The sequence below is a fragment of the Pipistrellus kuhlii genome, unplaced genomic scaffold (genome assembly GCF_014108245.1).
Source record: "Pipistrellus kuhlii isolate mPipKuh1 unplaced genomic scaffold, mPipKuh1.p scaffold_m20_p_17, whole genome shotgun sequence".
Taxonomy (NCBI): domain Eukaryota; kingdom Metazoa; phylum Chordata; class Mammalia; order Chiroptera; family Vespertilionidae; genus Pipistrellus; species Pipistrellus kuhlii.
In genome coordinates this window covers 5,962,903-5,981,598 of record NW_023425482.1, presented here as the reverse complement: position 1 = coordinate 5,981,598, position 18,696 = coordinate 5,962,903, and the positions used below count along the sequence as shown (strand labels likewise).

General features: G+C 42.9%; 1 protein-coding gene across 4 annotated transcripts in view; it reads right to left on the bottom strand.

Annotated features, from left to right (window-relative positions):
- Positions 1-18,696, bottom strand: part of FBXO31 (F-box protein 31) — a 43,405-nt gene that overhangs the window by 23,254 nt on the left and 1,455 nt on the right. For 3 of the 4 annotated variants that reach the window (XM_045582623.1, XM_036440681.2, XM_036440682.2), the window contains one exon: positions 615-686. The exons of the other annotated variant lie outside the window; for it this stretch is intronic. In XM_045582623.1, the coding sequence (XP_045438579.1) occupies positions 615-686 (72 nt within the window). The remainder of the gene's footprint in view (positions 1-614; positions 687-18,696) is intronic. 4 annotated transcript variants of the gene reach the window in all.

Genomic DNA, 18,696 nt, shown 5'->3' with positions numbered 1-18,696 from the left:
CATCGCACATCTAATCAGGCCATGGACCCAGAATCCAGAAAAAGGACCCTCTGGAAGCACCCGAATTTGTTCCCAGTGTAGATATGTTTCTCAGATCTGTAGGTCCTTCATACCTAATATCTTGTTATGGGCTGAAAAATAAGCGTACTGATATGCCCAGAGGGGGAGAAGAGAGGCCCCATCCCGTGGTAGTGCTGTTACTGCCAGTGCTGTCTCTAAGATGGCAATTATACGCTGGTCAATGTGGCTCAGTTGGTTGGGCATTGTCCAGTGCACTGAAAGTTTGCAATTCCCAGTCAGGGCACATGCATGGATTATGGGCTTAATTCCCAGAAGAGGAAGTGCAGGAGGCAACTGATCAATGTTTCCCTCTCACACAGACGTTTCTCTTTCTCCCTCTTCCTTCCTCACTCTTTCTCTCCTTTCTTCTCTCTCTAAAAATCAATTTTTAAAAAATCTTTAAAAAATTAAATAAAATGTCAATTATGACATTAAAATTAAGGTCTAAGAATGGAACTAGGTTTTCGGTTAAGATAATTTACTATTCATTGTTGATGCTCAAGGTGTCTGCTCTTGGAACAAAATTAATGATGGGTGATATTAGATTAACTTACGCTTCGCATAGATATCTCGACAAGACACACCCGTGATCTCCAGCTTCCGCAAGTTTTCACAAACACCATACTCTGTAACAAGAAACATTTATTAGACGTTACAGTCAAGAAATCCCAAAGTAATAGAAATAGACTGTCAGGAAGGAGAGGAGAAAAGGGAGGGAGAAAGGAAGGGAAGCAGGGTGCACGCCTAAGCCTTAGCCATGCCTCACTGCTCTGATCACACGATTCCAAAACCACACAATCCCCAGCTTATGAATATAGTGTGGCAGAAAGTCAGTGTTCTGAAAACAATGCATGTTCCCAGGAAAATGAGATTGTCATTGGTGTCAGGGTTCCATGAAGGCCCTTTTAACCCCAATTGGCCCACCACACTACTAATTCTATTGAACAAAAGCATGGGTCCTACAATTGAAGACCTAGGCAAAACACTGGAAGGAGGAGCTGGACACTTTCTGCCCTTTTGCATTGGGCTCCCTTAGAGCAACAGCCAGTCAGGGGATCCTTACACTCTATCCACCTCCTGTCCTCACCTCTCGCCTGGCCCATAGTGCATCCTCCCTGTCCCTACTCTCATCCCACTATGGCTCCACTATTCAAAATCACACCCTCCCCGCAGCACTTCCCAACTAAAACCTTGGGTCCTTCTGTTCAGATCTCAGTGAGGTTTCAAAAGGAAAGTCTGTAATTGAACTAATGGACACAAATACAGAACTGCCTGTTGGCCAGGAGCTAATAGTGACAACAATAGCCTCATACCAACCTTTGTGCAAGCTGGGCACCATGCCAAGCTCCTGCCGGGCACCACTACACTCTACCCTGCCAGCAGCCCCGGAGAGAGGTGCTATTGTCATCTCCATTTTAATGATGAAAAGACAGAGGTAGAGAGGCAATTGATTTGCATAAAGGAGCCTGGGCTTATGAGCCAGATGAGAAAGCCTCATAGTTGTGAGCACAGCCCTAGCACAGGTGTGTGCTCTGTAAGCATCTGATGAGGAGAATAAGTGGCCCCTAGGGCCTCACAGCAATAACCATTAGAACTCTCACTCACTGTGCTCATATCAGGTGCAGGCATCCAACTGGGGCTTCCTAGGACAGCCTAATAAAATGCTGATAATCACCTCTATGCCCAGTACTACGTCCCTATCGCAGGGAGGGAAACTGAGGCTTGGTGAGGTTGGTGACTCAGCAGTCATCGGAAATATGGATTGATACAGTCTGGACAATAGCCGCAGAGCACTGTCTCTCATCTCATGCCTGAACCCACCTGAGGTCTGGTCTTTTCAATGGAATGGATGATATTAACCCAAATGCTTCTGTAACAGTTGAGATTTTTACAGTACACAAGGTAGAGCCCAAAATGCACTTAGGCTGGAGAAGCTATTTGGGGTGAGGCAGTTACTACTCTGCAAACCCCTTTTATCAGGCTGCTTTTCCCTACTGCCACTATCAAACAGACATGAAGTTCAAGGCCTAAAACCATGGCCTTGCTCATTATCAGGCAAAATACACCTGTTTATCCTCTTGCCAAGAGCAATGTGGACTTCATTCTAGAACAGAGATCGCCAACCTTTTAGACCCCACGGACCACCAGAGGCCCACGGACCACCAGTTGGCCACTGCTGTTCTAGAAGATTATACAGATTATAAGGACTTCTGCGAAAACACAAATCATGAAATATGCCGAGAATCTGGGGTAAAATAATGTGGGCATGTGACATGAGTTTTCAGCAATCTGAGAGACCAGTTTGTGGAAATCCTTGCAGACCACTCCTGGCTGGTGAAACAAACGAGAACAACTGGTCTACCCGAGAAGAGCTCTGCTCTGATTAAATTATCTTAACATTTTCCTGTGGCTCTGTGATGCCACGTGGCTCCCGCTGAACATGACCAGTCATTGTCACTACTTCGTCCAGTTCTCCATAAACACGCTTTATCCTCTTGTAAAAACGATGCACTTCAAAATTGTTACTGCAGCCCAGCCGGTGTGGCTCAGCAGTTGAGTACTGACCTATGAAGCAGGTCATGGTTCGATTCCTGGTCAAGGTTCAGTCCCCGGTGTGAGGTGTGCAGGAGGCAATCAATGATTCCCTTTGATCACTAATATTTCTACCTCTCTCTCCCTCTCCCTACCTCTCTGAAATCAATAAAAAATATATATTTTTAAAAATTATTACTGTGTGACTTTCGAAGGCCAGCTCCTTTTCTCAGTTCCAGCATGCTACACCACATGAAGCAGCCAAGGACCAGTCTCTTTCCGCCTCACCAACAAAGTGGTTTGATTGTGGGGCAGTGCGTGTGAGGTGTCCTCCTTTGAATTGCTTACTTTGTAATATGTGTTAGTACTGAAGGCCAATGGTTATATACAGGGTGAGCCCTGAAATGCATCCATCTGTGCTCTTATTGCTGATGGCCTTTTGTGAGGCATGAGACTGTCCCTTGGGCATTCCTCTGCGCTCAGACTGTGGAAGGCTAGTGACTTGGTTCATAATGTCTAGGAATCCAGTTACTCCAACCTGAGAGAAACTACCATTGCCCCTCATTAATCACTTTGACTTCTGAGTGATTCTAAGGTTTTTATCAAGGATGATCATATCATCATAAATCTCTGTGTACCTTGTCAACAAATGGTATTGCTAATAGCACAACCAGATAAAGCATCCACAAAAATGCCATTAACAATCAGAAAAAAAGCAAAGTTATGATGTATTGCTAACGAATACAGCAATTCTTAGGGGGACTTTTCTTAATATTCTCAAAAGATGACAACAAATTCATCAAAGTGGAATCATGAACCAAATGTTCCTGTAAATGTTCGGTATTTTCCACAGGATGGAATTATAAAAAATAATAATAATAATAATAATAATAATAAAAATAAATTTAAGCCGGGACCGGTTTGGCTCAATGGATAGAGCCTCGGCTTGGGGACTAAAGGGCCCCGGGTTCGATTCCGGTCAAGGGCATGTACCTTGGTTGCAGGCATATCCCCAGTAGGGGGTGTGCAAGAGGCAGCTGATCAATGACTCTCTCTCATTGATGTTTCTAACTCTCTATCTCTCTCCCTTCCTCTCTGTACAAAAATCAATAAAATATATTTTAATAAATAAATAAATAAATTTTAAAAAAAGGTGGCCAAGAACAATTGCACATCTTCTAATTGTTCTATAAACCTTCCCATAAGTTAAGGGGGAAATGCCCTGAAAATAGCTTTAAGGCCAGTATACATGCCTGTACTACATATCCTTCCTTCCAGAAAACCTAACAAGTGTTAACTCTCTCCTTTGGCAGAGATCCCATCTGAAATGCTTAAAAGCTCTCCAAACCATGTTGCCTACTGCTGCTCTTAACAACTGGCCAACGGGTCACAGTATGCTCATGTTTCTGTGCCCGAATGTTGCTGACTGGTCACGAGTTAACTCGTGTCTTTTTCTCAACTCATCAGTCAGTATTTTCAGAGACGTGAAAGCAACACATCTAATTCTTTCCATCCATCTTTTATTCTAGCTAAAGTTTTAAAGAATACATGTCGTGCTGGGACTGGTTTGACTCAATGGATAGAGCGTCGGCTTGGGGACTGAAGGGTCCCGGGTTCGATTCCGGTCAAGGGCATGTACCTTGGTTGCGGGCACATCTCCAGTAGGGGGTTTGCAAGAGGCAGCTGACCGATGACTCTCTCTCATTGATGTTTCTAACTGTCTCTCTCCCTTCTTCTCTGTATAAAATCAATAAAATATAAAATAAAATAAAATTTTTTTAAAAAGAATTCATGTCGTGGCAGAGATTGAGCAAATTAAGTGCAAACACTTTGTCTGATTGGCCAAGTGACTTTAATAATCAGCTGGAAGATAGTACTTTGTTGGAAGATAGTAATGAGTCTGACATTAGGCCATCAAGAAGGCAAAAGAGAAATGTGAGAGTAGCTCTGACAGTGAAAGTGATTCTGAAGAATGGGCAGAAAAAGACATTTTACTAGCCTTGAATGATTATACAAATATTTCAGATACAACTGTTCAATTTGAAGATTCCTAAAGCATAAGTGAAACAACCAATTTACTTTTTGATAAGGATTTTTTTCTACCTCATTATGTCTCAAACCAATTTATACCATCACCAAATAGAAAAATAGCGCAAACCTCTGCTCAAACTTCAACATGGATGGATGTTACTTATATAGATACTAGAGGAATGGTGCACAAAATTCGTGCACGGAGAGGGGGGCGCTCAGCCCAACCTGGACCCTCTCCAATCCGGGACCCCTCAGGGGATGTCCGACTGCGGGTTTTGGCAAGATCCCAGGGATTGGGCCAAAACTGGCAGACGGACATCCCTTCACAATCTGGGACCGCTGGCTCCTAAATGCTCACCTGCCTGCCTGCCTGACTGCAGCTAACTGCCCCCCTAAGGCATGATCTGCCTGCCAGCCTGATCGCCCCTAACTGCCCCTCTTGAAGGCCTGATCACCCCCAACTGCCCCCTTCTGATGGCCTGGTCACCCGTAACTGTCCCCCCTTCCCCCGCTGACCTGGTTGCCCCTTAGTGCCTCCCATGCCGTCCTGGTCACCCCAACTGCCTCCCTCTGCCGGTCTAGTCACTCCAACCTGCCCCCTCTCCCGGCCTGATTGCCCCCAATTTCCCCCCATGCCAGCCTAATCATGCCAAACTGTCCCCTCTACCGGCCTGGTAACCCCCAACTGCCCTCCCACTGGCCTGGTTTCCCCCAACTGCTCCCCCTGCTGGCCTGGTCACCCTTCACTGCCCCCTTCTGCCGGCTTGGTCACCCTCACTGTCCCCCCCACTCCCCCGCCAGCCTGATTACCCCACTCAGCCTGCTGTCAGTCATTTGGTTGACCCTCGCTAACCCCCCTGCCAACCTGGTCGCCCCACACAGCCTGCTGGTCATTTATTTGGTCGTCCCTCACTAACCCCCTGCCAGCCTTGTCACCCCACACAGCCTGCTGTTTGGTTGTTACTGTGAGGGCATGATGACCAATTTGCATATTACCTTTTTATTGGTATAGATTATTAGTATAGATAAATAAGTTTCTTGGTTTAATTATATTGATGGGACTAACAAAGAAGCCATAATGGAAAGATTACTTGTCAACTGATCCTTTACTTGAATTATCCATATTTCCAAAAAATATGACTAGAAAGAGGTTAGAGCAAATACTTACATTCTTTCACCTGAATGATAATTCACAAATAACATGTAACACAGACCATCTTTACAAGTCAGACCTCTTTTGGATCACTTTATCTCAAAATTTAAATCTTTACATATAGCAAAACAGCAGCTGTCACTCAATGGAAAGGACACATCAGATTTAAAACATACAACCCGACAAAAATAACAAAATATGGAATTTTAGTAACGATGCTTTGTGAAAGTGAGAGTGGCTATATTTGCCACTTCGAGATTTATCGGGGTGAAGGCAAAAGGTTACAACAGACTATATTATCCATCTTACGGCCTTTTCTTGGTTCTTGGCATCATATTTACCAAAATAATTACTACAACAGCGTGTCTACAGCTGAACTCTTTTTTTTTTTTTTTTAATATATTTTATTGATTTTCTTTTTTGTACAGAGAGGAAGGGAGAAAGATACAGAGCTAGAAACATCGATGAGAGAGAGTCATCGATCAGCTGCGTCTTGCACACCCCCTACTGGGGATGTGCCCGCAACCAAGGTACATGCCCTTGACCGGAATCGAACCCAGGACCTTTCAGTCCCCAAGCCGACGCTCTATCCATTGAGCCAAACCGGTTTCGGCTACAGCTGAACTCTTATTGAAGAACAAAACACTTGTCTGTAGATCAGTAAGGAAGAATCATGGATTGCCAAATCTACTGACAGTAGCCAGCCACATGGGTGAAATCTAACTTGAAACAGCTAGTCAGCAAGGTGTTAAGTATGGGATTTGGTATTGCAGGCTGTCAATTCAAAAGTTTCCTTACTAGCCGAAACCAGTCTGGCTCAGTGGTAGAGCGTCGGTCTGCGGACTGAAAGGTCCCAGGTTCGATTCCGGTCAGGGGCATATACATTGGTTGCGGGCACATCCCCAGTAGGGGGCATGCAAGAGGCAGCTGGTCGATGTTTCTCTCTCATCGACGTTTCTAACTCTATTCCTCTCTCTTCCTCTCTGTAAAAAATCAATAAAATATTTTTTTTAAAGTTTCCTTACTAATCTAGCACATAAGGTAATTTATGGAATTATTTTTTGAAAGAATCTACCCCAAAGATGGCAACAATGTACAGTTCAGTTCCCAGTCAGGGCACATCTCTGGGTTGCAGCTCAATTTCAGGTGGGCGGTGTGCAGAAGGCAGCCAATTAGTGATTCTCATCATTGGGTGTGTGTGTGTCCCTCTCTCTTCCTCTCTGAAATCAATTATATATATATATATATATATATATTTTTTTTTTTTTTTTTTTTTTCTTTAATTGGGAAGGGGGGAAAAATGGGTGAGCTAGACTTGGGAATACTATAAAGTCTTTAAAAGAAATCCTGACACATGCTACAATGTGGATGAGCCCTGCCTGAGGACATTACGCTGAGTGAGACAAGCTAATCACAAAGGGCCAAATACTATAATATATGACTTCATTTACATAAGGTCCCTAGAGGAAGTGAATTCATAGAGTCAGAAAGGAGAATGGTGGTGGCCAGGGAGTGGAGAATGGAAAATGGGGGGTTCTTTTGTTTAACTTATCTTAATTGTTGAAATTATGACAGATGACCCCTACCCCTGCCCCCTCATTGACCTTCTTGCACCCTGTTCCTGCCCCTTCCCCAGGCCTTCACTACACTATTGTCTATGTCCATGGGTTATGCATATCCTATATAATAAAGAGGTAATATACAAATTGACCCTCACACAAGGTGGCCGCCCCATGTGGTCAAAGATAGCTGCTCCCAGGTGGTCAAAGATGGCCGGCAGGATAGGGTAGTTGTGGGCAAGCAGGCCTGCATGAGAGGGCAGTTAGGGGCAACCAGGCCAGCAGGGGAGGGCAGTTAGGCATCAATTAGGCTGGCAAGGGAGTGGTTAGGGGGATATCAGGCAGGAAGACAGGCAGACAAGCAGTTGGGAGCCAGCAGTCCCCGATTGTGAGAGGGATGTCTGACTGCCAGATATCCTCCGAGGGATCCCAGATTGGAAAGGATGCAGACTGGGCTGATGGGCTGATGGATTTCGTGCACCGGGCCTCTAGTATGGATATAAGTTGTTTGGTTAACGTCTTCCTGCCCCTGCCCCCCACTTCTCTCTGAAATAAGTCAGTCTCTTGCATGCTTTAATGTTGGGGAGTTAGTTTTTAATGGGAACAGTCTCAGTTTAGAAGATGGAAAGAGCTATGGAGACCAGATGGAGGGTAATGGCTGCACAACTATGTGAACATACTTGATGCCACTCAAATGCACACTTAAAAAATGGTTAAAATAGAAAATTTTACTTTAGGTATATGTTACCACAATAAAAACTAAACTGCCACTTCAAATATTCCAACCACAAATTTTTCAAAAAACTATTATATTTGAAAGATGTTCTGCTAAGAGTTAAAAAACAGCCTGTAGATTGGCCTGAGTCAAGTTAACACTAAAGCTGCACCAATCTGCCAGGGGGCTGCCCACCTCCCATCTTGCTTTTCCTGTTCAATGAAGCGAGTGCTGTATGATGGGGCTAACCAAAAATTGTCCCAGCCCAGCCAGTGTGGCTCAGTATTTGAGCGTCAACCTATGAACCAGGAGGTCATGGTTTGATTCCCTGTCAGGACACATGCCTAGCTAGGTTACAGACTCGATCCCCAGGAGGGGGCGTGCTGGAGGCAGCCAATTAATGATTCTCATCTCTCTCCCTCTCCTTTCCTTTCTGAAATCAATAAAAGATATACTTAAAAGAAAACAAAACTCTGTCCCATAGCACATTTCTTCTTCTTTTTTTAAATTTATTTATTTTATCGATTATGGTCTCACATAATTGTCCTTATCCCCCCCATTCCCATTCCAAACCCCACCCTACATATGCGCCCCCCCTCCCTGTTGTCCATGGCCACTGGCTAGGCCCATATGCATGCACACAAATTCTTTGGTTGATCTCTTCCCCTTACCCCCACCCTCCCCTACTTTCCCTCTGAGGTTTGAGAGTCTGATCGCTGCTTCTCTTTCTCTGGGTCTGTTTTTGTTCATCAGTTTATGTTGTTCATTATTTCCTCTAGATGTGTGAGATCATGTGATCAGCACATTTCTTCTTCTTTTTTTTAATCCTTGCCCAAGGATATATAATATATATTTTTTATTTTAGAGAGAAAGGGATGAAGTAGGAATAGGGGAGAAGGGGGAGAGAAAGACACCAATCAGTTGCCTCCTATATGTGCCCTGACCAGGGATAAAACCCACAACCTAGGTATGTGCTGATTAGGAATCGAACCTGTAATCTTTTGGTGTACAGGACGATGCTCCAACCAACTGACCTAGTTAGCCAGGCAGCACATTTCTGAATATGCACTGAATCTAGTCAGTCTCTATGGGTGGGAATGGCAAACAAGAGTTTTCTCTCTCTTTTCTACTCTCTAGCCCCCTCAGGAGAGGCCAATGGACACACATCTGCTTCTTTAGGCTCCTGTCCTGAAGGAGAAGATGGTACCCATGGCAGTGTGACTGAGGTGTGTACACACTTGCTCTGGAAAAGAAGGGGAAAAGAAAAGTTGACATCATTACTCTGTGTACTGCCTCAAAATTGGGATACTATAATTAGAAAGGACTTAGTCTCTTTGTCCCAAAAAACACCACTCATAAGGGAACTCTGCCACCTTGGAAGGGCACAGTGCCAAGACACCGTCTGAAGCAAGCTCGGTCCTGGAGGAACTCGAATGTCAGAGATGAGGTCCACGGGCAACACAGAAGCACTGAAGAGTCTTAGGGAGGAAAGCAGCTCAGTACTGCAAAGTGGACTATTATTAACCTGTGGATGGAGCCAGCAGAGATGTACCTGGAAAGGCAGGTGAGAGAGGGAGGATCCAGTGAGGTGGCCACTGTACCACCAGATAAGGCAGAGACAAGAGGAAAGGAAGGTGCAACCCAGATTTGGCACCTGGCAAGCAGGAGGGAGCCAAGGAGAAGGGCAGAGTGGATTGGAAGAATGCTGCTGGCTTACTTCCTACCTGCTGTAAACTCAGTATTCTTTTTTTCTTTCTTTCTTTCTTTTTTTTTTTTTTTTACTTCAGCAGCATGGTGGAGGCAGCTGGTGTCGGATGAACCCGGATTCAGGACAACTGAAGAAAGTTGCACCTGAGCCTCCTCCGAGCCGAAAGCCGAAAGCTAAACTCAGTATTCTAAATAAAACTAAAAGGCGGTATTGATTGGAAAGACTGCATTTTTGTTTGTACTAAATTAGGAGATAATTATAACCCTTAATGAAATATGGTTAAAACTTTTCCTTCGAGGCTAAAAACTAAGTCAAAGGCAGGAGAGTGGGAGCTTGTGGGAAGGAGGAGTGGAGGTCAGAGGCCCCTAGGTTTCCTGACACAGCTCCTCTTGAGCGAATATTCAAGAACACTCAACAACAGAGCTCTAATTTCAAGCCCCCTGTGTGTTCTCCAGCAGCTGCTTTACTCAGCTATTATTGTAAATGCATGTAATGCCCTTAAAAAATATAATAATGTAGCCAATCTAGAAAACACTCTGCAGCCAGCTCATCTTAGGATGGGAAAAAAATGTAAAAAACAAAACCTGGACATGGCCCATAGGTGTCTCCTATTAAACTCCTAGAACATTCGGGATGCTAAACAAATAGTTCCAAGGACAGCTAAACCACCTACATAAATCAATGTCACTTATTTCAAACAAGTTCCATCCTGCAAAGATACAGTCTGGGTGCCAACAGGGACCTTGAGAAACTTTGCTCTTCCAGTTAGATGTTGACGTTTGACCCCCAACCGGCTCCTATGACGGTAATAAGAGACCCACCAAGGGAGACCCACTCAGGCTAAGGCCCATCTGCTATCCCACACACTCATTCTTCCTGAGTGCACACATGCCTGCTCTGCCTCAGTACCCATTTTGAAAACAGGAGATAAGCCCACGAGTCTGACTGACTGTCATCATCTCACACTGGCTCTTTTTTTTTTTTTTTTTTTTTCTAAGTATATCTTTATTGATTTCAGAGAGGAAAGGAGAGGGAAAGAGAGTTAGAAACAAACATTCCAGGATGAGAGAAAATCATTGATTGGCTGCCTCCTGCATGTCCCCTTCCGGGGATCAAGCCCACAGCCCAGGCATGTGCTCTTGAACCTGGGACCCTTCCGTCCGCAGGCTGACTCTCTATCCACTGAGCCAAACCAGCTAGGGCATAATATTCCAGAGACATCCCTATTCCTCCACCAGTACTAGACAAGCAGGCCTGGCGATTTCAGGTTTACTCTCCATCACCACTGAGTGGACAGCGATGGCATCACTGGCAAAGGATGCTGACTCATAAGTTTGGAAGCCAGGCCATCTCCTGAAAGGGCCTGATTTGGGGGGCGACACTTGTTCCTCCTCAAAGGCCCAAAGTTGCCCTTGTATTTATTTGCATGCCCTTTGCAGCCAGAAAGACAAACTCAGATCTTCACATGCATTACGTAACCACTTAACACAGTAAAAATGGCAGCGCCTGGACCTCTAACAGCCAACCAATTGTTTTTGGCAAGTCACCAGTGTCTGTCCAATTAAATAGGGCCAACGCAATGCTTTCTGGTACCAGATTCACTTTCCAGCCCACTTTCATAAGGTTAAAAAACAGTAAGTCTTTAAGAGGCACCATTTTTCTTTATCCTTTCTATTTTGCTAATTGAAGGGACTAGGTTTCTCTATGAAGCAGCACATGAAATTCAACCTGTAAAAATAAAGAGAACTATAGTCCTTTCAACTAGCAAAGCAGAAGAAAAGGATAAAGGTTTTCCCTGTAGTTTTGAGATCCTACTGTAAGTCCAATAGGTGGACTGGCTTTCTCTTCTCATGGTTGAGAAACATGTGTTTTTATGACCTGGACAGTTTGTTTATACAACTGCCAACCCACCTTCCCTGGTGGGCTCAAGAAGTATCCAGTTAACAGGAATCAAAAACTAGTTTTTAAAGATTCTTATTTTTTTATTATTTTTTTAATTGATTACAAAGAGGAAACAAGAGGGGGGAGAGATAGAAACATCCAAGATGAGAGGACCACTGATTCAGCTGCCTCCTGCACACCCTACAATGGGACAGAGCTGCAACCTGCACACATGCCCGGACCAGGAATCCCACCGTGACCTCCTGATTCATAGGTTGACCCTCACTGAGCCATGCAGGTCAGGGAACAAATATCTCTTAAGTCAATCTTAAGATTAAGCCCATCGTGTTGATCTGTGAGTGCCTTGTGTGGGGCCTGGATGAAGTTGGTTGATCTATTTGGAAATGTCTTTTGTGTGAAGTGTATCCTTAGGCATGTGGAGGTATTATTGATTTGAGAAAATGCTAAGTAACTGATTTACTATCTGAGAAATTTAAAGTTCTGAAAGTTTAAGGTCTCTTGCCAAAAAGAGGTTTTAAAGCTAACACCTTAATTTTAATGGAGAAAAGGGAAGACAAGCCCTTCCCACCCAGAACAGGTAATCCAATTCTAAACAATGTGTCCGTTTACACTTGAATGGCTACACCTTTTGATAGCCTAAGGGCAAGTTTACATGTAAACAAGTTTGCTTCTCAATTCCCAGGGCAGAAAAAAAACAAGGTTTAAAATTATTAGATTTTAAAATTTATTCTTAGAAGTGTAAAAGTTTATTCATTAAAAAACAACAACAACAACAACAAAAAGGAGATTGAAAAACCTGATAACAATAATAGCTGTTCATTTTAGTAGAGTCAGCGATATGGGAGGGGAGTGGACTGACTGTTCTCAGGGAAAGGGGAGTGGGGGGTGCGGGAAGAGACAACATAAACTGTGCACCTACGGATGAGGACAATGGGGGGTGGGGAGGGGGCAGAGGGTGGGGTGGGAACCTGATGGAGGGGGAAGAAATGAGGAACCTTTGTAATAATATGAACAATAAAGATTGATTTAAAAAAAAAAAAGATTAAGCCCATCTTAAGACCAATAGCTTGCCCATTTCACCTTTCGAGCAATGACCCTTCCAATTTTAGCCATATTGAATAAAAGCCACATTTCTCATATTTTGCATCAGTATATCAAACAGAAAATAGCATTTTCTTCTAGATGCAAAAACAAAATTAAGTATTGGTTTTAATTTCCCATTTCTGTCATAAAGATCACACATTATGGGGAAAAGAGATTTCTAATTCTGATGGAATGTAAACCCACATTACACCTACAACCGATCAAACTATTATACAAATATTCTGTGTCGTTAAAACCACTTACCATCAAGGGAAGAAATGGGGAAATTATATATTATTAATTCAAAACCTGATAATGGCAACAGGCACTGAGCTGAAAAATATGAAATTATTATGACTCAATATTTAGAGGTCAATGTTGAATGAAAACAATACATGTATGAGCATGTCTCTTTTTTATTTATCTTCTGTTATTACTTGAAAATTTTGATTTCAAACTATAGTCTGAATTTTGTAAACTCATTAGCATTAGGCAGACTTCAAGAAATATTGCATAAATTAACAGTGTTAAAATTGGCGAGTGTTTAAAAATCTACCAACTAGATGGTGAAGTATTAACCAAAAAAAGCACCGTCAGGGTCAAAGGCAAAATAATGTACTTGGCATGCACCCCTGGTACTCTGAGTTATTGACTTATTTATAGCCCCACATGCAGTAGGCCTGTAGCCAAAGGAATGATGCATCAAAACGTGTTTACCCTCCATCTACCGGCCCCTGCCTAAAGACTAGTTTGGTTTGGTTTCCTCTAAGGAGGAAAATAGCACCTGTTTTGTCACATACTTGCCCCAAATCAGGAGCGCTGATTTGGCTTCTCAATAGCAATCTTTTTATCTGCACAGAGAAATACCGGTACCACTAGAAAATATTTACTCCCACAGCTCCAGCATGCAGGGGCTGCAATGACCAAAGTTCTATAAAAATAACTGACTTATTATTGCTAATACATTACTAGCAGGACAGTGGAAATTGTGAACTTCTTACCAAACAATATAAAAAGCTACTTCATTTTAAGTTTCTACTGTAGCTCCCTCCTGCCCCAAAACCATCCTATCATTTTAGAAAGAGCTATTACACAGACATGCCTTGTTGGCATCCTTAAAGTTAAGCATGGCCTGAAAGTCTTTGAAGCAATAACACAGGAGTACAGCATCCTGTTTTTCTTGTGGCTTGTTTTCTGTTCTGGAAAATCCAATTATCAAAACACAGAAAGCAAACACATAAACACTGAGTAGTGAACATTCAAATTCATTAATTAGTCTCACTCACTCTCCCAAGACACTAAAAACTGGATGCATTATTATCCCATCACGTTTCTTAGGACCATCCATCTCCTCAACCAGTCTGAGATCCCGACTTCTATTTACCAAGGCTGGGACAGCTTTGGTTTTTACCCACACAGACTTGATTTTGGCCTTATTAACACCCACTGTAACCTAATGTCTAGTTGAGGAAAGATAAAGTTGTGGGGATCAGAAAGTTAAGACCACCCTTGTCTTGTACACAACTATTAAAAAAGTAATATGCAAACTGACTCTCACGCCCTCACAAAATGGCTGCCTATGACCAGGCTGGCAGGGGGTTTAGTGAGGGACAACCAAACGACTGAACAGCAGACTACATGGGGTAACCCGGCCAGCAGGGTTGGGCAGTTGGGGGCAACCAGACCAGCAGGGGAAGCAGTTGGGGGTGATTAGGCTGGCAGGGGGTGGCAGTGAGGGGCGACTAGGCTGGTGGGAGTGAGGGGAGTTGGGGGCAAGCTGGCTGGCAGCAGGGGGGTAGTTAGGGGCAACCAGGCAGGCAGGCAAATAAGTGATTAGGAGCCAGCAGTCCAGGATTGTGAGAGGGATGTCTGACTGCTGGGGATCGGGCCTAAACTGACAGTCAGACAAACCCCAAGGGGTCCCGGATTGGAGAGGGTACAGGCTGAGCTGAGGGGATCCCTCTGACCCAGTGCCCGAATTTCATGCACCGGGCCTCTAGGTCTTTAATATAAATGCAATCACAATTATACTAACTCTTGGAGACACCTGTGGGATTATCCATTTATTGACCTAGATAAGCTGGAAATAAAACTATGAAAATGAAATAGTGAAACCAAAGACCTGTCAACCATCTTTATAGGAAATGTTCTGTAATATATTAAACAGAAATCTACCTAAACTAAATTAATAAACCCACAAGTCAATAAGAAAAATAACAACAGAAAAAGATGGCAAAGATTAAGGATAAGCAAGTTAAAAAAAAATCCAAATTTCCAATAACATTATTTCTGAAATGTGCATCCTTACTAGTTATCAGGCATATGCAAATTAAACTGAGATGCTGCTCCTCTCCCAGCATGGCGCACATATTAAAGATGGATCATTCACATTAGAGAGAATCCAGCGAATAATGGGTTAAATGAGATAATCTGATCCACAAAAGGCAGCTATGTTGTGATAATGCATATCGGGCATTTGTATTTTATATTTTGTGACTTTCCTGGTGTGTAAATAGGTAAAACCATTCCAGGAAATAACTGGACAGTATCTAGTAAAGCTTTGAATCTAAAAAAACAAAACCTTCAAATCTCATAGCCCACTGCCCAGCAACATTGCTTCTGGATATACTAGTATTCCTTAGAAAAATTTTCAAACTTATCTGTGTCCAAAGAAACATATATAAGATTGTTCACTGTCGTACTGGGTATAATGGGGCGGGAAATATGTGAAGGAAAAAAAGTGTGGCCTCGCCTTAACCGGTTTGGCTCAGTGGATAGAGCATCAGCCTGCAGACTGAAGAGTCCCAGGTTGATTCCAGTCAAGGGCATGTACTTTGGTTACTAGCACATCCCCAGTGGGGGGTGTGCCGGAGGCAGCTGACCAATGTTTCTCTCTCATCAATGTTTCTAATTCTCTATCCTTCTCCCTTCCTCTCTGAAAAAAAATCAATAAAATATTTTTTTAAAAAGTATGGCCTCTTCAAAGAATGACCCAACACAAAGTGCCCATGTGACTCAGTTGGTTGTGGCTCAAAGGTTTCAGGTTCGATTCCCGGTCTGGACACATATCCAGGTTACAGGTATGATCCTAGTCGGGGTGCATACAGGAAGCCACTGATATCTCTCTATCTCTCTCTCTCTCTCTCTCTCTCTCTCTATATATATATATATATATATATATAGCATGTATATATATATACATAATATATATACATATATGTGTGTGTGCGTGTGTGTGTATGTGTATATATATATATATATATATATATATATATATACACACACATACATACATACAGTAGCCATGAAGCATAATTAAACACTCACCATTTAGAGGGTGAGGGCTTTACATGTATCATCTTATTTAACCCACAAAATGACCCTCCGGGCCAGTACTTCCACTAATACTCGGCAGGTGAAGCACCATGCCCAGGATCACTTAGCAGATACCCAGAACCTGCCTTGATCACTACAAACCTGGAGTTTTAGCCACTGAGGTTTACAGGAGAGAGTAATCTACCGGCTGGCCCCCTTGCTGGGAAGGATGTGAGAAAGGAGGCCTTCTCATGTAGCCTCACTGGGGGTGCAAATTCCAACAGCTGGGCACTAGGTAGCTAAGATGTTATCAATGTGCTAAGCTACTACCTGTAGCCCCACTTTGGGACGCACACACTAAGATAGCCTCAGAAGTCCTAAAAGGTGCTGTATGTCTCATAAATTCCTATGAAATGCACACAGGCAATCCTGGTAGCACTGTTTATGACCAGGGAACATTGCAATGTTAAGTCTGTCAGTAAGGAACTAGTCTGTGGCACATGTATGCAGGGGAACAGTATGAAGCTTTTTTTTTTTTATGCTAAACTGTCTCTAAGGTAATTTATATACTGTGATCTCATTTAACTGAAAACATGTACATGACTCGACATGTGTATATGGAGAAATGTTTTCCAAATTTTTAAGGGTTTATTTTTTTATTGTGGGGACTCTGATGATTCTTCCCTTTAAAAAAAAAAGTTACTAAAACCGATTTGGCTCCGTGGATAGAGCGTCAGCCTGCCGACTGAAAGGTTCCTGGTTCGATTCCAGTCAAGGGCATGTACCTTGGTTGCGGGCACATCCCCAGTAGGGGGTGTGCAGAAGCAGCTGATGATTCTCTCTCATCGATGTTTCTAACTCTCTATCCCTCTCTCTTCCTCTCTGTAAAAAAATCAATAAAATATATATTTGTTTAAAAAGTTTATTTGAGCCGAGACCGGTTTGGCTCAATGGATAGAGCGTCGGCTTGGGGACTGAAGGGACCCGGGTTCGATTCCAGTCAAGGGCATGTACCAGTAGGGGGTGTGCAAGAGGCAACTGATCGATGACTCTCTCTCATCGATGTTTCTAACTCTCTATCTCTCTCCCTTCCTCTCTGTACAAAATCAATAAAATATATTTAAAAAAAAAAAAAAAAAAAGTTTATTTGAGCCGAAACTGGTTTGGTTCAGTGGTAGAGCGTCGGTCTGCGGACTGAAAGGTCCCAGGTTCGATTCCAGTCAAGGGCCTGTAGGGTCTAGTAATAATTAATGTCGTTTTTAAACATTAGTTTAAAATCTTGCTTGGCGTTGACTTGTATTGACATAACCTTCAAACACGTGGTATCTACAGAACGTGTGAAGTGCAATTAACAAGTTTTGCTTGAAAAAGTTTGTGTTTGGTTTGGTTTTTGTTGCAAAACTAGGGCTAAGAAGATGGCGGATGAAGAGCATATTTGGCACTGCATGCTTTACGAGTTCCAATTAGGAAGAAAAGCAAGTGAGGCTGCAAAAACATCTGTAGTGCTCTTGGTCAAGATGCAGTTAGCGCCAGAAAATGCCAGCGTTGGTTTGAGAAATTTCGCGAGGGAAATTTTTCGTTGCTGACAAGAGTGGTCGAGGCCGTGTGTCCAATTTTGATCAAGAAGCTCTTCAAGCTCTTTTGGTGCAAAATCCTCAAATTACCCAACAAGAGCTTGTGACAACTTTAAATTGTTCACAAAAAACAATTTCCAATCAATTGCGTGCACTTGGCAAAGTCAAAAAGTTTGGAAAATGGGTTCCTCATGAGTTGACCGCCAACAACCGTAATCAGAGTCACAATTTGCAGTTCGCTCCTCTCTCGTCAAAACCGTTTGCCGTTTTTAGAGCAAATTGTTACCGGAGATGAAGAATGGGTGCTGTATGTTAATTTGAAAAGGTGGCCTCAATGGTTGGACAAAAATGAGGCTCCGCAGCCCACGCCAAAACCTGACTTGCATGCGAAAAAAGTGATGTTGTGTGTTTGGTGGAATTTTAAAGGAATTCTTCATTATGAACTTTTACCATCTAACCAAACCATTACAAGTGCAGTGTATAGTGCCCAATTGGAAAGGTTAGCCCAAGCTTTAAGAGAAAAAAAACCCGCGCTGATTAATCGGAAGGGCGTAATTCTTCACCACGATAACGCACGACCGCATACTGCAAGACTCACTGCTGAAAAACTGCGCCAGTTGGATGGGAAGTTCTCCCTCAACCTGCATATTCTCCTGATATTGCCCCTTCCGATTACCATTTGTTTTGTTCTTTGCAAAACTTTCTTCTTGGAAAAAAATTTAATAATGAAGAATGCCTCAAAAATGCATTGACTGAATTTTTTGCATCAAAATCACAAGAATTTTACAACAGAAGGATTAAAATGCTTCCTGAGTGTTGGGCACAAGTAGTAGAAAACAATGGCAACTATACTGTTGATTAAATTTTGTTGTATTGTTTAAATAAATTCGATTTTAAAAAGTATTAGAAAACGACATTAATTATTACTAGACCTAATACATTGGTTGCGGGCACATCCCCAGTTGGGGATGTGCAAGAGGCAGCTGGTTGATGTTTCTCTCTCATCGACGTTTCTAGCTCTCTTCTCTCTCCCTTCCTCTCTGTAAAAAATCAATAAAATATAT